Source organism: Sander lucioperca, chromosome 12, assembly GCF_008315115.2.
Source record: "Sander lucioperca isolate FBNREF2018 chromosome 12, SLUC_FBN_1.2, whole genome shotgun sequence".
Taxonomy (NCBI): Eukaryota; Metazoa; Chordata; class Actinopteri; order Perciformes; family Percidae; genus Sander; species Sander lucioperca.
In genome coordinates this window covers 7,155,054-7,180,478 of record NC_050184.1, presented here as the reverse complement: position 1 = coordinate 7,180,478, position 25,425 = coordinate 7,155,054, and the positions used below count along the sequence as shown (strand labels likewise).

The 25,425-nt window shown below is 39.3% G+C and overlaps 1 protein-coding gene across 1 annotated transcript in view; it reads right to left on the bottom strand.

Moving 5' to 3' along the window:
- The window catches only part of cntn3a.1 (contactin 3a, tandem duplicate 1), an 82,776-nt gene extending 66,683 nt beyond the window's left edge, over positions 1-16,093 (bottom strand). Inside the window, exons 1-2 of the mRNA XM_031286821.2 lie at positions 15,563-16,093; positions 6,366-6,510 (exon numbers count right to left, since the gene is read on the bottom strand). Of these exons, the coding sequence (XP_031142681.2) occupies positions 6,366-6,420 (55 nt within the window). The 5' untranslated portion in view covers positions 6,421-6,510; positions 15,563-16,093. The remainder of the gene's footprint in view (positions 1-6,365; positions 6,511-15,562) is intronic.
- Positions 16,094-25,425: the final 9,332 nt, after the last annotated feature.

The window sequence follows — 25,425 nt, the reverse complement described above, 5'->3', positions numbered from 1 at the left end:
GCATTGTGGAGAGTGACAACGTTAGCTAACGGTATAGCTACACTCTTGGTAGATACTTGGCTGGGCTAACCGCTAACTTTAGGTAATTGCTGACAGAAACATCATGTAAGCTCGGACAGTTTACATGCAAATTGCTAGCTCGTGTGCTTTCATGTACCGGTAACGTTATGTGAGTTATAGCCTGGCAGAGTGGAATTAGTTGGAGCTCACAGCGGCAGGTAAATAAACTTGTGTGATTATCATGTAAACCGGCTTTCTCGGTTATTTGTTTTAAATGAATATGCCTTTTATTTGTTAAATAAAAAAACATTACTTTTTCTATTTAGACTTAAAGTAAACGTTGTATGTTAGATCTTTTAAAAGGAGTACACGTGAAACAGTATAAAAAATTAACAAAAGTGAGTATTCAACATTTAACAGCATATATGTGTACTAAGAATGCCAGATAATGATTTAAACACTCTAAATACATATTAGACCAAATTAATAAAAAATTATTTGCTTTTTATTGTGTCTGACAGTGTTGACAAAAACAAAGTAATAACTGGAAAAATGTCTATTTCATGAAAAGAGGTTGCACCGGTACATTGCTGAACAGCCAAGACCTTGGTCTATAATGATATACCTTCAGATTTTGTAATTTAACTAACTTTTTATTTTCAAAATTAAAACCTGTTTTATCCAAATTCCCAAGAATCAGTGAGCTATTTGGTTGCAGCCCGTACTCTCAGTTATGGTAGCAAACTGTCCTGGGGTCTCATTTATAAAACTGTGCATAGGATCCTTACTAAAAGTGTATGTACGCCCAAAAGCCAAAAATGGCGTACGCCAACAAAAATTCAGATTTATAAAACCGTGCGTACGCACACCTGTAAGCAATGTTCCCTTTATAAATCACAGATTTACCCAAAAGTGTGCGTATGTGAATCAGCCTCTTATCCCGCCCTGTACACTTTTTAACCATAAATAGTCAAGGCACCTCATGAATGCTGATCAGTATGTTAATGACCCTGGCAGTTCTTTTGTTATGCCGAATCATGACGACTGGCGGAGAAAAAGCAAAAAACTTCTCAGATGCTCAGGAATTGCTGCAAATTGAATTATAATTTCAGCCTCTTCTCGCAGTGTAGGGAAACCTGATCTATAGACTACCTATATTAACAATACATCCAAAACGGCAGGCATTACGGCACTCGGGGACAGCTTTGATATACCAGACCTATATGATAAGATTTAACAGAACTATATATATTATATCCAAACAAGCCTTAGTGATAAAGTTGAAGATTATATATAATATTTATAAAAAAAACACTTAGATGCCTGCCATTTCCCTCTGGAAACAGTGTCAGTTTCCTGTAGTCCTCCTGCAGGGCCAGCAGTGCCATCATGCAGCATTACGCACGGGGGTCACCGCAGTATTTATATGTTTACAACAATTAGAGTGATTGTTAACACCTTGCCAAAATCACAGCATCAACTAGTGGTACGCCACGTTTATAAATGAGACCCCTGATTTTTGGCAGCACCATGGCAACCGTTAAAATTAAAATGGTGAATAAGTGTCAGAATAATGAGAAAGGATTGAGCTCCGGGGCCTGTGCCATGGGGCTTAGTTCAAACTGATGCAAGCTCTCTGAAACTCGTTTGTTCGATTCACAAGAATGAATGTAAGATGTGGTAAGGAGAAAGTGGAATCATTTTCAGGCTTGCTTTCTGATAATCAAACATAGAGGTGTCACACACTACACCAGAATGAGATCCACAGACCGAAGACATTTCATTTTGGTGGCATACCTGTTGGCTTAATAAGACTTTGGATGCGTACAGGAAATACACCTGGTAAAAGTTTAAAATTTAAAATCAACACTGACTCTTCAGTTGACAGATTGTTACCTGTTTTAAGACCTAAGAAGGAGTAAAGAAATCATGTTAAAACCAGAGTGTCAGAATCTGATGGCAGGTCCCAACATTGAGCACCCCAGAGCACAGAATAAAAAATGATGCAAAAGCACTCTATCAGAGAAGTGCACTGATCCAGAATCCTAACAGGAAGTTGACTGCACAATGCCGCAGGACAGAGATGGAGGTCATTATGAAAGGGTCTTTTAAAAAAAAAAAAAAGGGCCGCCTCCACTCATATCTGTCACCTGCTGCCAGATGGTGATATGTGCAGCCGTTTTCGAAGGCTCCTCAGACAACACGAGACTCAGCATCGAAGCACAAGTGGAAGGCAGAGGGAGCTGTTTAGGAGGCTGAAATAAAAACTAATCTCAAATTCAATACTAGCTGACAGCAAATGAATTCCTCCAGCTTACCTCAGCATGAATAAACAGGCACATGGGGAGTCGGCTGTGGGGGAGGTATCGGTCGTTTGTGAGGTCCCAAATCCATTCGTTTCAGCTCAGGGTTTTATGCATCAAATAAAAAAAGCCAATCTTGCTTTTTAAAGCATCTTTCCCCTCTGTCCAGGCCGATAAGGTACACCTTTAAGGTCTCTCATTCAGGGGTAGCAAATGTTACTCCAGAGCAGAAGGAAGGTTTGGGTTGTTTTGAGTAAAGTATAGATTCCATCACATCGCGTCTAAATATCTGAAATATCTGTGTAGCTTATTTTTAAGTCCTTGAAAAACAGAAACACAGAAGATATATATAAAACACATAAAAAATAGCCAAAAAGTCAAACTAATACAAAATGTTCCATGCCACTCTTAACTGCTATGACAGGGTGATAGGATGTACTGCAGACTCTCGTTAATTAAGTTAATTACATTTTCAGCGAAGTCTGTAAGGAGAGGAATGTGGCCAACACATTCTCAACCAATAACCAACCATGTCACACTATTCTCAAGCTAAACAAAGCTAGTGCATCTGAAATTCAATAGCACCCCTTGTATCCAGGGTATCCAATGTTCACTGGGGAAAACAGAATTGATTAGGTCCAACTTCATATGTGGGAATTGGAAATTAAAGCTATTTCTTGTTGTTCTCTCTGTTGAATGTCTACATAAACCCAGGAACCTATTGCTTCTGAGAATGCTATTTGTCATCTAATTGTAGTAATATTCCAACCATTTCCTCCTCAAAATTGGTTAGAAGGTTATTTGTCACTTTCCAACTGCTATGGTCTACACTAATGGAAACATTCATCATGATTTAAAACTGTACCATAATGTTTATCAAATGCCTAATTCAACCATTAGTATTTTTTTTACAATACAGTGTGGATTCCTGTACTTTTCAAATGTCTCTTACAACATGTAACATAAATCTTATTAATACTATCCAAAATATCATATTTAGCACGACACATTGAGCTACTGTATGTGTGAGTGATTAGTGTGATGCTAAAATTAAATGTTTAATTCTTTCTGATGAATATAAATCTGGTGATAAGAACGTGATTACTGTCCTGTCTCTGCTTGCATCCAAGATAGAGTTAAAATGTTCACATTAATGTTGAGTAATTTTATGCCAGAAATATGCCAGTTAAAGCAGCTCACAGCTGTGCTCCAGGCTATCGGAGGTATCCTGACACAAATATAAATATTGCTGTTTAATTGACAGTGATGTATTTACAAGAAATAATACACAATACAGATTAATTAGTATGGATATTTAATTGACACTACACTGTATTCGCAAACATCTAAATTGGATTATTTTTCATTCCTACATGAAGGGAAATTACAGCCAGCTATGGGAGGAAGATTCACTGGGAAATATTCCACATTTTCACATATACAGAACTTCAAAGATGCAATCAAATCCTTGCTTAAGGATTCCTAAAAGGCTTTGCCATGTTATGATGAATCAATGAGGTAAGTCAATATTTGAAACTCCAGTCCTCTCTGGGATGCACACAGGAGGGATACAGAGCATAGTAAAAGTAGTTCTAGGAGATTATAACGCTGGCCAGAAGCAGCCTTCATTTATACTAGCATTCTAATTCTTGTATTCTGTGTATTCTACTACACCAGTATTTATTTAGGGTGACCGCTGGCTAATACTTAGTTCTGATTGATAAACACAGTCCGAGGTGAGTTATTTCTAAACACCAGGCATCTAATCATATCACTCCACTTCCAGCAAGTCCAAGAGATTTTGTTGATTTTTCATCAAATTAAACACCAAGACCTTGTACAAAAAGGCTTTACTTCTCTGAAACTGTTGACACCCACTTAACTAACCATGGAAGATTTTTACCATATTAATTCTAAATTGTTCTGAAAGCACAAAACATTTGATTGCTGGTTAGAGCCTTAACAGCAATCTTACTTGATTTGTTTACTTTTTTCCAGGGCTGTTTAATTCTGGCTCTTCAATGCCAACTACAGATGTTTCTATGATTTCACTCCTGCAAAGTGTTTTTAGGCAGATGCTTGTAAATTAATTGAGCTTGAAGTAAAATGTTTTTAAATTAATATTTTGCATCAATGATTTATGTTTTGGCAAGTGGTTGTGTAGTAAGAGGGAATAAGTACAGCAAGCATCGCAGCAAGGGCTTATTTTTTCCTAATAACCAGATTGCTGTACAGTGGCTCTTTGATATATTTTAATGTTTTTGAATATTGCAGTGTTAATTGAACAGAAATTATATCTCCTCTTTTTAGTCCTTAAAGATAATAAGTTACTTTATAAGAATAAATTGAGCTTTCTTGGTTATACACCTTTGTGAGCATGCTCTGCCAACCAGGTTATGAATGTATGACAAAACCACTTCTGGCAGATGGAGACTGATGATCCAGTGCTGGAAGTGGCTTTCTGTGTGATGGTTAGCTGTATGGGTGTGGAGCAAACCGCATCCAGCCATACCTCAACGCCTCTTCTTTGCTCCCTCGCTCTTTCGCTTACCCACATTCACACAAACACATACAGGACACGCCCCTGCCTCAGGCCGTTCAGACCCTCTGGGAGGAATGGGGGAAGAGCTGGTTAACTTCCAATGAACTCGCTCTGGGAATGACTTCCCCTTGGCCCCATTGCTCTCCCACACAGATGATGCCTACTGTTTAAAACAAAACTTCCAATTCTGGATGAATAAACTACCTACAAGCACCTACCTAACACTCTCACACAGTGCTTTCTCTACTGAGTATTGCACATCTGCATACTAAAATGCTTTCTCAGAACACAGAGGCTTTGGAGGTCTATCGTTATATTGCGCCATTCTTGTCTTGCAAGTGGAGCATATGTCATGTAACCCCTTACTGAATATTAATGCCAGGTTACTCTGTGTTACCAACTGTGACTGTGAGCCTCAAGAGTGAGGCAAGGGCTGTGCAATACAATGCTTTTCAGAAACGATTTGCCCTCTGCTCCTTTGTTAAGCACTAATTTGCTTTGAATAAATAACCCTGAATGCGGTTTCTGCACTTCATGATTGCAAGAGTAAATTTTGTGACTGGAATCTATGGTGCAGCACAGACTGCAGACTTGAATTGTCTCCTTGAAGCTGTTTGTCTGAGATCAAAACTCTGTATATTTAACAGAATACTTAAGTAGGACATATTATGTGATCCAGACTTGTGGTGTAGATCCTAATCCCATAGTGAGTCACAGTTCCCTGAGGAAAGCCTCATTAGACATCCGCTGATGTGTATCGGATTTAGTGATAAGTGGTGCTAATTGCCATGTAGGCAAATTTAGGTGCCGACGTGCTGTTGTGCTTTTGAATAGAGACACGCGTGCACACAAAAAATACACACAGTGACCGTACACACATAACCACATACACACACACGCACACTAATTATTTTAGGTCCCAGCTGTGAGGAGGGGCTGTTGATTGGGAGCAAGGCAACATGAAAGATCACTCATTCCTCAAGATACTTTGCTCATGCGACAAAGCCCTTATTCATCTTGTTCTCAGCTTCAGACTCTGACATTCTGAAGAGAGCTAGCATTTGACCCCAACCATTTTGTAAGGGAGGAAAATTAGGTCTCTCATTAAAAGCAAAATCAATGACAAGATTTCTGCACTACTGTCAGTGCAATTTCAATTAGGGTAACAATTGAGGGGCTCTTTAAAATGAATGACTACACATTCAACTGCTAGATAAGGACTGTCTTTCAGAGATAGAAATCTGGCTTATTCTTTTTCCAACAAAATTCATTGCCGAGGAAAAAAATAGAGATAGCTGCTATGCGCAAATTAAAGAATGTTGATTTGCTGCCTTGAGCTGACAACAAGGTAAACTGTTCCTACCGTTTGTAAAATAGGAGAAAAGCTTTGGGTGTTCTTTGCCATAAAATCTATACTTTGAAGTGTTATATGTTCTGTATGCCATCAAAAACAATCTTTAAATTACAATTCATAACCCATATGCTAACAACATAAAATAGTGCATTTTTGGGAGGCTTACCTTCCAGACATTCCACCAATGACAACAGAAGTATAAGTTTCCATAGCAACTCCATTTTAAATGGTCTCAGGTCAATACCAGCTCACATCAAATCACAGGTGCGTAGAATCCTGGCTTTGTCCTTTACAGCAATTTCACCATTCTTCTGTCAAATGAAAAGAAAAGAGGGGGAAGCAATTAGACACTAAAGTCCATGTTTGTAAGGCAATGATTTTTATGATATAAAACACAAGAGGATAAAATATCTTTTCTGATAACATTTAATCTTTGCAAACACTTTTCAGGTCAAGGTGACAGTTGACAATAGCAGCTCTATTTTGAATTGCAGGCACTGTGAGAGTCTGGGTATAAAGTATATCTGTGAGAATAATCAGGAAACTGCTCTCTTTTGCAAACACAGAAGATGATTTGTCCAAGCAAAGCACTTACTAAACACTTGGGCTGAAGCGTTTGCTTAAGTGAGCTTAACATTGCATAATAGGGATCATGTCTGCAAGAGAAACATAAAGGGATTGCTTGTACTCAAACCTGCTGAGACAAAACAAAAAGCAAGCTGGTTGTCAGACACTTCCCTAGCATGTAATAAAGCACTGTCCTGGCTCTTCAAATTCGTCTGAGCTGGAGGGATTATGTATTTCTGACATAAAGAGATGACTGTACGCAGGGCAAAACCATTTTGGGTCCTCTGGGAAACACAAATTGATTGATTTTCTCAAGGACTAAACTGTAATGTATCCCTGCTTAGACTCAAATGAAGTCCCAAAAAAAGTTGTGAAATGATAATGAGACGTATTCCTCCCGTCACTGATAAACAGTGATGTATTTAGTTGTCTAAATGCTCCATCGCCCCTGACACGCTGATAGCTATGATCCTTTCTGATAAAGCAGCAGATACGTGTTTGTGTATGATAGGTTAGTTATGGAGTGAGGAAGGATGAAGAGAGGAAATTAGCCATTGTCTTTGCTCAAACACTCCCTGGTACATTTAAGTGACTGATGACACCGTTTCCTCTGACTACACACCGTCAGCATGCTGGAATTAATGAGGAAAAAAATTAATAACAACATAACATACAGTAAAGTCTATCAAAAGGCAAAAGTGCCAAAAAAGCAGAGACAACTGAAAGATTACACTTCATAGTTTCCCAGTTATCTGCGCGCCTCTTATCTTTGCACCACTGAAAGGCATGACAGAGCATACTGATGCTTATGTGAATATATCAACTGCGTCCCTGACACGTTCGCCTACACTTCTCTTCCTTCTGTGTGTACTAAACCATTAAGAGGCAACACTGTTCCCCTATAAATCTCATTATGGGGATCAGGTTTAGAGTGTCTTAGTTCCAACTTATCTTGCAGTTATTAAGATGCAAATGTCATGAGTAAATGTTGGCTTTTAATAATATAACAGAGACTTAAAATCCCGTCTTGTGCTCCTGGATATTTTTGGAGTGCTTCTCCTTTGAGGAAATAATTGTGAGAGATGAGCTGAATAAATTACTCCGCACAATGTCTTTAAAAGAAAAAGAAGATGAGCCTAGACATTCAGCAACATTTTATATTCCAACTTCACACATATTCCATGTTATTTAAATGTTGGGTTAACATCTAAAGTAAAAACATGTGTCACCTCAGGCTGCAGATTGAACTGTTGCTGCAATTCAACACTCGCTGCTTCATGTTTTCAAAAACTGTAGTAACTGTAGTAACACAAGTAATTGTGTAAAGCTTTGGCACTCTGGCCATCTAAAATGAATTGATCCACAAATGGACATGACTCGAACGTGTGAACCATTAAGACACCCCATTCATAAAAGCAGGTATCTGTTGGCCTCTAACTAGAGCTTAGATCGGCCCAAAAAAATCAAGCCCGAACCTACCCGAGCACGTTGCGTCCGAGCCCGGCCCGACCCATTAACTGTAATTATGAGCCTGAGCCTGATTTAAACCCGACATTTTTTTTAATACGTGGGCCGTTATAACTGACGTTCTCAACTACAATTCAGATTAGTTTGAACTGCAGAAATCTGTTTAGAATAATGCAACAAGGACGAAGCACGTAAACTGCTGTTTGTTCAGAATGGAACGGATCGCAAATGGATCCGAATGAAGAAACGTAAAAAAAGGAAACAATGATGAACAACATATTGTTGTCACTGCCCACAACTTGTTTAAACTGCTTCCATACCTCCGACTTTCCTCCACACTTGCTCAAAGGTAATTCTCCTGTTTTTCTTTTTTTCTTTACATCTTCAAGCTCCATGTTGCACTTAAGATACACAATACAGCACAGCAGGCCCGGTGTGATGCGTGCGAGAGGAGGAGACTCCGCGTAAGAAGTGCTGCATTTTGTAACTGCAGCCTAAATTTTGTACACATTTGTTACTTTTATATAGCTTATATATACATATTTATAATATTTCTGATTATGGCATAGCTTTCTCCCCACCCAATTAGGCTAAATAGGAAATGGATAAAAAAAAAAATAAATGCTTGATCAAGGGTCCGGCCCGAGCCCGACCCGAGGTCGTGTCGGGCTCGGGTCGGACTCGGGCCGAGAATCTAAACTCTACCTCTAACAGCCATCTCTTGATCTCTATTACTCAGCAAACCCTGAGACAAGAGACATCAGACAGCCTTTTGATCCAAAGCAGCTCAGCACTGAGATGATGGCTAGGGGAGTTGGGGAGTGTCCATGGCAGTATTTGACTTCCTCTTCAGTACAAAATTAATTACCCTTGTGACCTTAAGTGGTAGTGACAAGGCCAATGACTTACTTTCATCCCAAATTGATTCTCTCATTTGTTTGCTGTATGAGATGGAAGTTCATGATAGGAAAGGCTTTGAAACTCTGCCTTTCAAGTTCCAGCCTCTTTAATGTCCCTGGAAAAGCAGTAGTTGAAAATGGAATATGATCAAGGCTGGAATGACAGTCCTGGCCTCAACATTTCCTTATCAAATTTGCACAAACTCAACTATTTAAATGTAACACAACAGCAATGAATCCCCCTTCTCATTTTACAAATGCATATGATGTAACTGGAGAACAACATAGAAAACCTAAATGCAATAAATGACATTTACAAATTGTCTTTCTTCCGAGGTAATGATTTAACACTGCTGACCATGTGATGGGCACGCTACATACAGAATTATCTCCGTCAAGTGTTTCATATTCCTATCTATTAAACTGACATTTCAGCTCAAGTACTTACACAAACTTGTAAATTTCTGGAGGAAATATAAATGGTATCTGCCAAATTCAAAAGCTTTGACATAGGTATACTGAAAATGGGCCAAACGGCTGGTGATTGATGTTGGGAGATCAAAACATTTTAATTAAAAGCAAGTCATGATGATGAGAGGAGATCTGCAAAATGCCAGGTGCAGCTCAGAGATGTCTCTGACTTCATGATCTGTGGGTAAGATTTTTTCATAACAATTGTGTAAAATGCTCAAATGTCACATTATCATGATATCCAACATCCCAGATGGTTGCAGCGGCCTGGGTTCGAATCTGACCTGTGGCCCTTTGCTGCATGTCATCCCCCCCCTTTTCTGTCTATCCACTGCCACTACTGAATAATGGGAAAAAGCCCCCCAAAAAATAATCTTAATAAAATAAAAAAAAAGCATTTGCTCATTCAGGCTCGTCTGAAAAAAAGTATTTTTTCTGCTTTTCTCAGTTTTATTTTATTGTAAATTGAATATTTTTAATGGACAAAACAAGCAATAAGCACACCTTACTTTCGGTTACCTGTGCTTCAGGAAACTGAGATGTGCAGCTGGCAAAAATCAAACTAGTCCTTCAGAGACAACACGTTGAGACAATAATCCACGCCCAGTGTTTCCTTTATGTTTATTTTGTAGTGGCGGCCCACCATGGCAAAATTCCTGCCACCACGGTATCAGAAATAGGGCTGTACAAAAAATTTAGTCGCAGTTGTCTTTTAAATGATCCTGCCGACATAATGCACATAATGGTTGGCTGCCGCTCACATTGTAATTTAACAACAAGTAGAACTATTCAGAGGTTATTGGACCCGTCCAGTTTAACTCCACATACTGTTGTATTGATGTAGTTTATTGTCAAAACGTTCGCTTTCTTCCGAGTCGACTATTGAACGAAAAGCTCCACCAAAAACAGGGGAGGGTTAGGGTTGTTGTTCAGACAGACCTGCCCCCACTGCTAAAAAAAATCCTAAAGGAAACACTGCACGCCTTTGTGACCACTCGGCTGGATTACTGTAATGCACTTTATATAGGGGTTAGTGTGTCCTCCATTGCTCGTCTTCAACTGGTACAAAATGCTGCTGCACGTCTTTTAACTGGCACAAGCAAGTATGAGCATATTTCACCTATGTTAGCTGCACTCCACTGGTTGCCTGTCCATTTGAGGATTAATTTTTTAATTATTTTATTTGTTTTTAAAGCCTTGAATGGCCTTGCCCCACCTGACCTCTCTGAGCTGCTGCACCCCTACACTCCCAGCCGATCTCTCAGGTCAGCTGACCAGCTGCTCCTGATGGTGCCTAAAGCTATGCTTAAGCTCAGAGGGGACCGAGCGTTTGCCATTGCAGCTCCTAAACTTTGGAATGGACTGCCTCTGCACATTAGACAGACCCCCTCTCTGTCTAATTTAAAAAATCTTCTTAAAACCCACCTCTTTTCTTTGGCTTTTTAACACCAGGTAGAGTGTTGATCTTATGTGTATACTTGCATATTTTTATTGTGTGCGGGCAGTGCATTTTAGTTTTTTATTTATTCTACTTATTTCTGTTTTATCTTTTTGTGCAGCACTTTGGAAACCTTGTGTTTGTTAAAATCGCGCTATATAAATAAAGTGGATTGGATTGCATTATTCATTTTCAGATATTTTATACTCAACAATTTATTTATAATTCTATGTCAGAGAGGGCAGTGTGAAATAGGACTTCATCTAATCACATGTAATCAATAACATGCATTAGAACACCAGAAAGCTTGGACACAAAACTGAACGCTCCATTTTATTTGACTTTTGAGAAAATGCAGCTGCTTTGAGGGAAGCCTCAGATTCGTGGAGACAAAGCGCCTCTCCAAATTTCAGTGTTGTCAAAGTGACACCTCTTTTCCTCTTTTTCTCTGACAGCACCAGCTGGAGTTGATAAACCGCAGATTGTAGTTCAGTCAGCCATAGAAGCTGAGAGTGATGTCAGTTGATTCAAGCCTCTCCACTACACCCAATCTCTCCGCTGCCATGAATTTTTCAGGGCTCAAAAATGTATTAGTAGAGGGGTACTCCCGGTCCCTTTGGTTGAAAAGTCCAGATGAAGATAAAACTCGTGCATGAGCACCCCACGCCCCCCGAGCTCTGAATCATGAATGAGACCAGACTTACGCTCTGCAGGAACGAGACAAGGCGAGGAAAATGGCATACAATGCTGCATCTTTAATCACCTGAGCTGTGACTTCACTGGATGTGCAGACACCAGCTTGATCAGTGTTTTCCTGCATGTGAGGCCCATCTCACGGCTCTGAGTGCCTCCAGTCATTTAAAATTCATTTTCTGGTGGTGCTCGAGTTGAGACTTGTAGTAGTAGAGAACGTGAAATTTCTTCCTAATCCTGCACACTTGGATTTACCGCACACTTCAATCAAAGATTTACCAAGCAGCTTTGTGGAAGAGTGGCGGTGATAATGATATCAAGTCCTAATCAGATAATAGTATTTTACAGTTCTGAGGTTGATGTACCCTAAATATGTAATTATTGAACCAAATATACACAGCCATAAGACAGCAATTAAGATTTTCTTACTCTTATTTTGTTTTTTGACAGTGCATTATTTTCATCATCGAACCAAAATGGTCCTTGCTATGTGTAGGTGCCATATCTGTTCCACAAAACATGTTTGTAGCCTCCTGCACGATTTTAACAAGAAAAAGAACGACAGTACTTCTAAAGGTTATTTTGAAAGTGCTTACTTCTGCTTGTACTGACATTGAACTCAATAGTGCTTTCAAAGTTGCACAGACATGAAAAAGCCACAACACAACCTAAACGTCCCTCTGCCAGTTTTGCTCTTCAAGAATCTATGCACATATAACCAATGAGCTCAAAACTTTCTTAAAGCTTTCATGCGTGCCAAACCAATTTTTAATTTTTTTTATTCCTCACAAATGGCACACCACGGGAGTCAAGGGAGCGCCAACATATTCCCGAGCCAAGATTCTATCTCAAATAGTGGCACAGGACAAAGAGACTAATGGTGTTTTGATCTAAGCACACAAGCCGCAGGCATGACATCACACATGCCAGCTTCTTCATTTCTCCAGACCACACCAGGGGCGCTCCACCAACGCGCTCATCCCAATCTCCCCTGTGACACAAACAACTGAGTATGTTGAACGGTTCTTCTTCTCTAAGCCCAGATTTTAACATAATGGGCAGCGTATATGGTAATAATATACACATCATTATAGAGCTATGCAGTTTCTAAAAGCATTATTGATTAAATGGTTAAACTTTAAGCAATGCACTCATTGTAAATTCCCTAAAATACGTAATAGATGTAAGTGAATTTATTAAAAAAACTGTGACTTTTTATTTTATTGGAAATAAACTAAATGTGACTGGAGTGGCCTAGATCTTAATCACTCTAATTAGGCACCTGCAGCAACCACATTGTGTATTTGTCTTACAACTGATGCTGCTCAATTCTAGTGCACCTGCCTTTACTAAGGTACTAATTAAGAATCCCATTAAGATTCAGGGGCCTGCCAATTAATAGCTCCTTAAATACACAGATTCAGGTCTTTTGTGAAACACATTGGTGAACCCAGCAGTTTTCTTGGGAAGCAATTTTAAGCCCATAACGAAGAAAGGGTAAGCTGTTATTACTGTGAGTGAATCAAAGATCCTCTTACAGACAAAAAACTTTAAGTGTCTGTGAGCACCGAGGCTTAAGGCGTCTATACAAATTGGGAGAACGCTGATTACAAAAAATCTGGCAGATAGTACTGTATGGAAAAACATATAAACTGTGGCCCACCTCAAAACTGCAGACTTCCAGCTGTGATGTCCATCAACACCACATTACAAAATTTAGAGACTTTGTCTCCTGTCCTTCTGAAGATCATGTCACTGACTCAAAAAGAGGAGGAGGTCGAAACATGAACTTTATAGTACCCCGCTGAGCTGGTGTGCATCAGAAATTGAAAAAACAGCAACTCATGAAGCAAAAAAATGAGGTATTTTGATGCAGTGAAAAGGATCTGCATTCTGATTAGCACAAATTGGGGTTGATTTTAAACGTTTTAAGGCTATAGGTACATGTAAGCAAAATGGTTTCAGTTTTGTGTTGCTGCTTTTCCACTTACATTTTGTAAAGAATTTCTGTAAAAAGTCACAAGGATGCATTGTGTAGAATTCAGTAGGTTCCTTAAAAAAGTAGGAATAGCTGTACTTAGTTTGAAATAAAGACAAAGATTAGCACTGCGGGCAAAATGTTGGTGGTCTGCTGCATTCCTTTATTTCTGAATGAACAGCAGAGACACAAAAAACTGAAACAGGTTTCTGAAGAAACCATGTGGATCATTCTAACTAAGGCTGTGTGTGTGTGTGTGTGTGTGTGTGTGTGTGTGTGTGTGTGTGTGTGTGTGTGTGTGTGTGTGTGTGTGTGAGAATGGGGGGGTTGTGTTGTGTGCTGTGCAAACCGCTACACCCCTTGATCATGTGGTGCGTGTGTGTGTGTGTGTGTGTGTGTGTGTGTGTGTGTGTGTGTGTGTGTGTGTATGTGATATGAAATGTAATATACTGCTATTTGTTACTTGTTTTTTACTTATTGAGTGATGTTTGATTTTTAAAATGTTGTATTTGTATTTCCTGTGGGACTGCAGATGTAAATTAGCCTAAGGCTAACTCTGGTGCAGTGCATCAAATGGTTACATTTATGTTTTAATTGCACATTGTCCCTTACAAATAAAATTGAAAAATTGAACATCGGACATTGGACATCATTTTGCCTGCATCAACCTTTGTCAGTCTATGTGCTGTTTTTCCACTTCTCATGCAGACCAGGCTCCACTCAGTGGGGTACTATGAACTTCATGTTCCACCCTCCTCCTCTTTCTGGGCCAGTGACATCATCAGAAATGTGTCCAGCCATAAGCACACTTCCCCAAGGAGATATGTAGTAGCTCTACTATTCAAACCATTTGGATACTGAAGGTAAGAAGAGTAACTGCACTCCAAAGTAGTGTATGTGTAGGGAATTAAAACACACATTTTGGTAGAAACAGTTATGGCTAAGGCACATCCAGCTGACATTATGTCAACATGAAACAAAAGAAAGTCTTCACAGCACTGGGACTTCCCTGCAAACAATTGAAAGAATGACACAAACTGTAAACACATTGTGACAGGGAAGAGTACATTGTCAACAGAACCCTATCCTGAGCCACCTATAATTTACTTAATAGCAGAATCATAATGTGCAAGGCAGCTCCCTCTCAAACATATGGACACTTGATTTCATGAGGATAGCTATTTCAAACGGAGTCACACGCTAAAGGACATTAGACAATCTGAACAGCAATCAGGCTCGGAGCTGGGTGCAATCACAGAAAGGGAGAGAGGATGAGACTGGACTGAGTCCAATCCCTGTTGATCGCTGAAGACAAATGAGTTCTGCAAAAGGTTTAAATGAGGAAGCAGTAATAGATAGATTTGTGCCCTCTTACAGAGATGCATGGTATAAATAATGATCATGGCAATCAGAGGACACAGATAATGTTATTATCTCTAATGGGTTGTGTAGAAATTGTACAACTCAATTGGGAACTGGTATTTCAAACCTGTTAGTTTCCTAATTGACACATGGCTAAAAAGGCATGGATGCAAATATATGCCTTGACATGTGCAATTACAACCTGGATAAGTGCGTGCTGCCTATTATTATTGACTGAGAGAAATAAATAAAAGTGAGCTGTCTGGAAAAACCCAGAAGGTGACAGCCTGTATGATTATATTTCTCTGTGAATGTTTAAAATATTTAAAATATGTAAGTATCTTCGTTGCCAGAAGTGGAAGTTTCTGTAGACTGACGGTTCAGAGCAGCCTGGTGATTGCACAGACCGAAAATAAGCAATAATGTGTCATGAACAGTAACAATTAGAGTTAGAAAATAGAGAAAAGCAAATAGTTGTGGTTATTTACCTGAGTACGTCCCCTGCGATGCTTGCTGATGTGTATCCCTTCTCGGATATCCATGTTACACAGCGCATCTCCTCACTCCTTCAGCCCAGCAGCTCCCAGCATCGAGTCGACGGCGACAGGGAAGTTCGTCTTCAAAGTGTTGCTCTCGTAGAAATGGCCAAACAACTCTCTTCTCGCCTCTGCGGAGGAAGGAGACCGAGTAGTTGCTAACAGCCCGGGTCCTCCGCTTTCCATTCTCCAGACCCCGGCACATTCATTTAGGGCAGGCAGGCAGTCCTGCTCGCTCCGCCGCCAGGCTGATACGAACTAAACCCGCAGCCGTGGTGGCTTCCAACAAAAATGTCTGCGGTGTGAAGGTGTTTAAATGTCGCTGAATGAATTCTTTTTAGGAGCAGAAAGTGCTCACGGTCTGGTTGACGACGGCGGTGTTCAGTTTGAGCTTGTCCACAGGATGAGGACTGTAGTTGACTGCGCGCGCGGCGGCAGTGGCACATGGGGCATCAGAGGTGGGTAGTAGCTACTGTAGCTGTTTCTTGTTGATGTTGTTAACCCTGCAGGTTCACAGCACGTTCACTCACGATCATATGAAGTGATCTTGCTTATCTGATTTAGTTGCTGTTGTTGTTTTTCTTATCTTGGAATTAAAAACAGAAATTAAACATGTTTAATTTTCTTTGGTGGAAGAAGTATTCGGCCTACACTATGCTTTTCTAAAGTAGGACTACACCATAGTGTAAAAATATTACTAATGTTACGTAAAATATTTCAAAATTCTAAATACTACAGGTGAAAAGTAAAAATACATAGATATTATCATAAAATGTAGCCTACTTAAAATATAAATAGTCAGTGGCCTGGTTAGCTCAGTTGGTAGAGCAGGCGCACATGTATAGAGGTTTACTCCTTGACGCAGCGGCCACGGGTTCGACTCTGACCTGCGGCCCTTTGCTGCATGTCATTCCCTTTCTATTTTTCATCTGTCCTGTGAAAATAAAGGCCTAAAAATGCCCCAAAAAATAATCTTTAAAAAGTAAATGTTTTTGCTTCCACACACACACAAACACAGGTGTTTCACTTATTACAACTCTTCTCAGGACTGTGTGGGCCTGTACAAACTGTACTTGATTGGCATCTTCCTCTCCCTTGCTGTAGCCTACTGTACCTTAAGGTGGGACAACATTTAACCTGTTATCCTTCTTATAAGTTATCAGTCATCTTATTAGAACATAGAGTTTGGTAATAGAATGTAATCCCCAGTTTAGCTCCACCCAACATACACCTGTCTAGATGACACACTGTAAACCCCATTCCATTCATGACACAAAATTTTAATGTTACGTCCACACAAATGTTCAGGATTGTCAAAACAACATAAAAACTTTATGTTCATTTGACACAAAAAAAACATCCCATGTGAGGTTGACATAATTTTTTTATGTTAAGTCAACAATTTTTGACTTTTGAGTTCATTCTACTTAAATGTATAACGTCAACATCACATAATTAGTTCAAGGCCAATTAACAACACATATACTGTGCACTTAGCATATATTTTTATAGTTGCGTAAACCTAAAAAATGGTTGTCAAAATATGTACTCAATGTTTTTATGTTCATATAAAAAGACAAGCGGTCACTTTGATGTTCAACAAAATGAAAATATTGTGTTCACTTAACACAACAAAAACACATAATTACAACATAAGTTCCAGAGTTATGCTGAACACAAATATTTTGTGCTGTTTCACCATAAAACTGCCGCAATGTTTTGTGTTTTTTACCAACGTATTATGTTTTAGTACACATAATTAAGTTTTAACTAGTCAAAGCAACGTTAAATTTAAAGGTTGAGAATAACTTCCATTTCTTTGTTTGTCTAATTTAAAATGTTTGAATAGAAAGGATACATACAATTTGTGTTATGTTTGATTTGATCGTACTGCAGTCAGATGCAATTGGTTCATTGGCTGGTCAGTTCCCATGATGCAAGGCGGTAAATAGAGTTGTGTTAAAATTTGCTGAAAAGTTTGCAGTTTGTTCGAAATACAAATGTAACTTCATGAATTCCGTTTATTAAACGTGTCTGCTTAGAATTTTTGTTGCCTGGAAATTGTCATTGTTGTGCTGATTTACATTTGTAACCATGAGTTAAGTGACTGTTACGTTTGATAAGAGCTGGAGTATTGCAGCATTAGACTTTGAGCAGTAATAGGCTTCCTTCAGCCATTAAGCTGTGGTGTGTTACTTCACTAGTGGTCCTTTTGTGTAAAGTTATGCAAGATCAGCAGCTTTAGAGGGGCCCCTATTTCACATAAGGCCCTTGGGTGGCCACACCCGAACACTCATGCTATCTCTGCTATAGATGTGGTTATGTTGTTTTAACTGTTTAATTGTTGTTTGTACATAAAATTAACAAGTTATGACACATAATTTTTTGTGTTTAATAAGCATAAAAATACACATTAAGCAACCTGATTATTCTATGTTAATATAACATAGAATTATATGTTAAGAAAACACTAATTATTTTTGTTGCATGACTAAAAAAAGTTATGTTAAACTGACATAAATTTCCTTTCAGATAACACTCATGTGACACATTTATTTTATGTTTAGTGTACTCAAAACTTTAATGTTACCATACTGTACTAAATTAAAAGTTTTGAGTGCAAGCCGTTTCCAAAAATTTTTTAGGTTGAGTTAGCGAATTCGGATTTACAGTGCACCTGCGTGTAAGTGTACAGAACTTTTAATTTGCAAAGTAACTGGTAATTAGTGTAAAGTAGTATAACATGGAAATACTTAAGTAAAGTACAGGCACCTCATAGTTGTACCTAAGGACAGTGCTTGAGTAAATGTAACCTTGTTAATGTTCATTTTAGTTTTTTTATTGGCAGTCCCACACTATCAAAGAGACAGCTATAGTTGTTAGTTACTTAATGTTTGTCTTCTGGTAACCGTGTCCTCTTTGGGGGTCTGCTGGTTGCCCCCTGCTGCTTTAAAAGTCACTCAAAAAAGTGATGATCAAGGCATTCCAAATAATACAGTACCTTTGTAGCAGCAGTAGCATTTTTTCATGAGATGTTAACATGTTTTGTAAATTAACACTAAATTAGTACATAAGAAACCGATTTGTATCTGGAATAACACATATGTGTTAGTTGATATAGACGCATGATCATGCATTTGTTTCTAATCTTTTCTACTTCTACTCAATAAAACTAGACAGATTGCCAACTCATTAAGTTTAAACAGTCAAAATTTGGTATATGCACTGCCTCTGGCTCATAATCCACTCATAATGTTGAGTGGGATTTAAGAGAATCTACTTCTGTTTGAGCCTATGGGAAAGTGATAATTACAGCAGAAATTACTGAATGCCCCACTGAGCCTTGGAAAGGCAAAAGGAAAAAAGAGTATTTGGATTAACCTACTGAATGAACATTTAGTATTCCTTAGCCAGCCATACACACAGCTAATGGCACATCAAAGCTCCAAGGAACACTTAATAGTATAGCCACCCTAAACACAAATATCTGCAACTAGGCTTGAATATTTCATGAATTCTTTAATGCTCATGGCTGGAGGGAAATTTTCTTATCGTTTTACTGTGACGATTTCTTCCAAAGAAACTGAATTTTACCTCATGCAGTTTTACTCATTTCACTCTGCACTCCAAGGAGGCAGATACTGCATGCAGCCATCAACAATTCAACAATGAGCTTTTCATTGTTGTTTGGAAGATGTCATTTAAATACATGAATTAAGTTTGTCCTGAGGCAGTAAATGAGATGCTGAAATAAGCAACTTGTCAACGCCACCAGGAGTCGGAAAGGCAAGCGTTTCTCTCTGTGAGCAAGAGAAGGCAGATTATTCTCTGCAGAGGTGTCACACTGCCACACTCTTTCAGACACATGCAAAGCGATGCTCTTAAATAAAATATTGTCTTTAGTCAGAAGTATTTTCCCTAACCTGTTCCGTGTCATACTCTTTTATGTCAAGCTCCTTTCACGTCTGCCTGTTATTCTCCAGTTTACTTACTTAAATATCTAATTAACCTAAGTTAACTAATAGGTATAAGAGAACTATATAATTTGTTATCCTCCATTTATCTATCTTTTAATTCAATGTTCAACCCTTTTCAAAAATGGACTGACTCTGTTTCATTTTAGGAAAGGTGTGCAGTCTTGCTGGTAAATTAGCTGTATCCCTGTTCCCACTAATAGGTAACTTCTTTGTGGAGGCTAATGTGAAAGCATGTCATTAGCCAAAAAAGCTAAATACATGTTTTTTACGTTGCTTCTCCATGAAAGCAGCAAGATCAACATGTATGATCTAAGCTTACAACAATCAGATCTGTGTTCTCTGTAGCACAATACATCAACATCTTGTCTTTACTTCTGCATTTTAGGTGAAAGTGGTTTAATTAGTGCTTGTGAGAAATGACTAAGGTGAAGGGGAGCTTTAAACTAGACCTGAACTCGCTGTTGTACCAAAGTTTTTAGCACAGATGGTAACCTGAGTGTGCATTGACTGAGTTAGGGCAATCCTCCCTGCCCTGGTCTCTGCATTCAGTCATTCAGCTTTAATCAAATGAAGGACAGGCAACAGCTCAGTCGCCTACTCAGCAATGCAGACAGCACACTGGAGCTTATCCTTAGGACAGGACGTGGAGTAAAATGAGAGGCTGATGCCTGATGTGAGGATACTTTTCTGACCTGTAAAACTGGACCAGGACTGATTGTGACTTGAAGCTTTTTCAACTACAATGGGGCAGGACATGCGCTGTTTGAACTTTTATTTTGGCTTTTGATTGGACATTTTTTCATGCTCATTTAATGATGTTTACAGAACCTTAGATCACCACAGATAAGGACTGGCTATTGTCATACATGGAGTAAATAGGTGACCTGGTTAAGGTCTCACTTGGTTTAAGTTGTTTATATAAATATAAATATAACATACAATGAGACTGAGTTTCCCTGTTGCCCCAAACCAGTAAACTGAATTAATAAACCACTGATGGATTCCTGTCTACCCAATATGTCAAACATTTATGGAAGAGTGCAGTCCTCTTATTTGACATTAGACTTGAAAACCAAATTGAAAGTGCAATGTCCTGCCATGCTTTATAGCTGACATTAAAATATATCCATGTATCGGAGTAAGGAGGAGTAGGAGTAATATGTTTACATCTACAGCACCAATTTAAAGGTCCCATGGCATGAAAATGACACTTTATGAGGTTTTTTAACATTAATATGAGTTCCCCCAGCCTGCCTATGGTCCCCCAGTGGCTAGAAATGGTGATAGGTGTAAATCGAGCCCTGGGCATCCTGCTCTGCTTTTGAGAAAATGAAAGCTCAGATCTGGAATCTCCTCCTTATGAGGTCATAAGGAGCAAGGTTACCTCCCCTTTCTCTAGTGGCTGTAATTCTGCACCAAGGCTGAATTTCGGGAAAGAGACTTCAGATACAGTATTAAGGCCCCACACACCAGCCAGACGGGCTGACCGTCGGCAGAAAAGCCAGTTGGACTGATCAGTCGGGTCCCGAGGTCCAAAAAATGCCTCAGAACGGTCCGTGTACTTGGTGGCCAACGGATTTTCGTTTTGAAAGGAAAAAAACAAAACGAAAAACGGCCAGTTTCCCAATTACCATTAGTAAATAGGAAAATAAAAAACGGAAAACAACCCATTATTCGTTTTTTGTTTTGATATTAAAAACCGGAAAACGAAAAACAATCTCGTTATCTGATTGTCTTTGATGTATTTGTAGATGGAACTCGGAAATTAAAATACGTGTGTATAAGTCGTATTCCTTAATTTTGCATTGGTATTTTTTCGTGACCCGGAAGTTACTCCCGCCACGCCAAGACCCGCCCTTCAATAGCATTTATTGGCCAGTACTGCCTGTAAGATCCGTTCTGTGCATGCGCATAATTACGTAGTAGAAAACTAACAATGTCCATGTGCGATTTACAGTCTATGTTTGTACCATGTGTCAACACTTTACGACCAAACATTACAACTTTTTTATTAAATCTTTTTTTATTAAATCTTTATTATACAATAGTCATAGCTACAAACATTCGAAACTTGTCACTGATCCAAAACCGTGTGGCGACATCGTTGTTGTGTTGTTTACGTTAATGTTTTTACCTTTAATACTTCGTCTTGACTAATAACCATAAACTGTCTATTATTAATGCGATGAAGTGTAAACGTACATAAGTGTCCTTTTGAAGATGGGATGACAGCTCTCCCAGCCACCACTGCTGTATACCACTATAGTAGCTACATGCCAACGGCAGTAAACACTATAGTAGCTACATGCTAACGGTCATCTTAGCTGGCAATGTTGTTAAATTCTCCCCAATTCCGGGTCACATTCCTGCTGAAACATGTCCGATTGTGTAGTGTTTGGTCTGCGATTTTTGACGTTAGAAAGTGCTGCTTCGTTCCACTACAATCTAACGTTAGCATACTCATAGCTAACTATTGTAGCTGCATGCTAACGCGACATAGCGGAGCATATAGCTAGCTATGTACATATGTAGCAGGACTTTGTACCGTAAAAATCACCAATAAAGGCTTCTAAACCAAATACTAAACAAATACAAATACAGTAAAGTGACTGGAATTAGGGGTGAAATGTCCAGCATTGAGCTACATAATAGTTTGCTAGGAGTTAGCTGGTCTCTCACAGAGATCTCATTTGTAGCCCTGTTTTACCCGATACTTTCATAAAAGTACAAACACATGAAGTGAGAGGTATACACATGCTTAAACTTTATTAAAAGCATGGTTAACCTGAAGCAGGACGGAGTCATGACTTAAAACACCAAAGCAAGGCTTCTAGCTCAGGCTAGCTAGCGTTAGCAAATTACCTTCAAAGTTGCAAAGAAATGATGAAACGTAAAATTTGAAGCCTTTATTTAATTTGCTACATGGTGTTGTACTGGATGGCCAGACGACGCTCCATATATCATTAACAGATACTTTAGGCAACTCTTCAGGTAAACTTCATCTCTGCCATCATAATGGTCTACTGTCACTGTCTGAAATGTTTTCTTCCGGTAACCGGGAATGTCCAAACATCCTTACGCCAATGCGTGCATAGAGCTGTGAAGTTTGCCGGTGTTCGCTCAAGCGTAGAACTGATCAGGCAGTGCACAGAACGAATTTTACAGGCGGTACGGATCGGGTACTGACAAAGGAATAAGATTTATACACACATTTTAATTTCCGAGTTCCATCTACAAATACATCAAAGACAATCGGATAACGAGATTGTTTTTCGTTTTCCGTTTTTTAATATCGAAACAAAAAACGAATAATGGGTTGTTTTCCGTTTTTTGTTTTCCTATTTACTAATGGTAATTGGGAAACTGGCCGTTTTTCGTTTTTGTTTTTTTCCTTTCAAAACGAAAATCCGTTGGCCGCCAAGTACACGGACCCAGAACACACTGAGGCGACGCCGACTTGAGCGTACGCTCTGCGCGTGCGCGAAACGTAATACATCTCCATAGCAGCAGGCGGCGCTGCTCTGTATTGTTTCCATTAACAGTCTAATTATTTACCAGAAAATGAAGACCGGCAGCTGATTGAACGAACGCGTCACGTGGTTCTTTTTTCTCCGGAAATTCACAGACAGACTGTCATGGCGGCTTGTTCAGAATATGATCTCATATTGTACTAAAATAGTTCACCGAAACGTGTTTCTGAAAACATTTTAAGCGAGAAATAGGTCGTGCAGTTGCTGAATCTGTCTTCATTTCAGATTGACAAAGGTCAGTTTAAAAGATTTTCGTCAGATTTTGAGAGGCTCATCCGCTCCCCATTTCCGGGTGAGTCCCGACTGCCCTGTCCCCGACTGAACATGTTGGGTCGGCCCAAATGAATGCCGACGGCTCCTCGGACGGCCGACGGCACGGGACACACGGAACAGACTCGAGTCACGGACCTCGCCAGACGGCCCGACGCCCAATTATCGGGCTGGTGTGTCTTCTCTATTAGGGGACCACTATGGCCTATATAAAAGCATCCAAAAAGCAGCATGTCATAGGACCTTTAATATCAAAGGGAGGCAGGCATCTCACCAAGGTTTGAGTGCTGAATTGATTTGTCGATTAATTGATTGGTTGCTCGTTCTATCTTCTCAAATGTGATTATTTGCCGCTTTATAGCAGTTTTATGCAAAAAGTACTGTAGGGCAGAGATCTTCAACAGGGGGTCCGGGCCCCTAGGGGGTCCTCAGAGCTATTGCAGGGGGGCCACCAAATAATTAATTTTTTGAAAGTTTTTTCAAAAATGAAAATGTCTTTACGAAACTTACGAAACTTTATGAATCCAACATATTAGGCTCGTTCGAGATGAACTGCGCCTCGCCTGTAAAGTGGACGAGAGCAGGCGGCAGCAGGGGGCGGTGACAAAAATCCGCTGTCAAGTCAGACAGTTTCCAGCCGATTCCTATGGATTCCAGCAGCCTTCAGGCTGAACAGGAAGTCACAGAAACACTGTGGTCCGATTCCGATTTAATAAAATGTTATCAGACCCATATATCAGCTTGTACACTGTCTCCAGTTGTTTTGACTATGACAGAGTAGCTCTCAAAATGCTCTACATGTGATCTGTTGCTGATTTTAATTAACAACACACAGATGATCCGTAATCTGAACAGATTTAGTCTCTCTGACTTCTAAACATAACTATCAGCCACACAACATGTGTTCTGTACAGAATAAGCCTTTAAATCAGACAAATAGCAGTTAAAATCCCTTCAATTCACAATCAATAAAAAGTTTATATAAAACATCATCATGTTTAGTCGATTCTGAACCAATCATCTGTTAGATCAGCTGAGAGGCCGGTGTTTCCCAGCATGCCCTGGGTCCGCCTGGGTCTTGCAGTCGGAGAAAAGCAACTGCGCTGCCTGCGTCTCAGAACTGCAGCCGCCTTGATCTTGTGAGGTTATCGTTGCCCACGTGTGCATGACGTCAGAGCAAGTCGGGATCAAGTCGGACACAAATCTAACCGGCACGCATTGGGCGGCAATCGCCGGTGATCGATTCTGCACAGATCTGGCTCATCTCAAACGAGCCTATTATTAGCAAATACAAATCAGCCTATTTGTGAAAAAAAGACATTATTGATATGCTTACTGCCCTTTCTCTAAGATAGTCACTAAGGTAGCCATCCACAGAAACAATTCATCCCAAGGACTCCCTCTGCCATATTTATGTTTAACATTAAAACATGATTTATAAAATAATGGCAACAATTATTTAATAGCTTAGTACTGTATTATACACTAAAAAGGTATGCCACCCACATGTTATTGTAGGCCCAGTTTAACATGCAACTCATTTTATACAATGCAGTAGGGGGTCCCTGCTCCTTCTCTCTCTCAGTTAAGGAGTCTTTGCCTTAAAAAACGTTGAAGACCCCTGCCTTAGGGTTTTGAACTGCTGGTTGGACTGCATAAGCAATTTAACGTGTAGTGTATTGTGTAGTGTTGTTTTCCATGCAACTTTGCTTTTCTGTGTGTTTTGACGTTTTAGTCACTTTTTTCCAAATTTTTTGTCACTTTTTCTGATGTTTTTGCTGATTCTTTTCGGTGCTTTTTCTGGCATTCTTTTATCAATTTTTTTTTCAAATGCTATAAAATTGACTAAAACAACAAAATTCAATGAAAGTAGTGAGCTGATCATTTCATTTACTTGTGAAGAGCGTTGTACGGAACCATCCACGTTATTTCTTTTGACAATTTGACAAAAAAACCCACATTTCAAATTTGACCCGAGGACAACAGGAGGGTTAAAAACATCATCTTGGGCCCTGGGAGCTTATGATGGACATTTTTC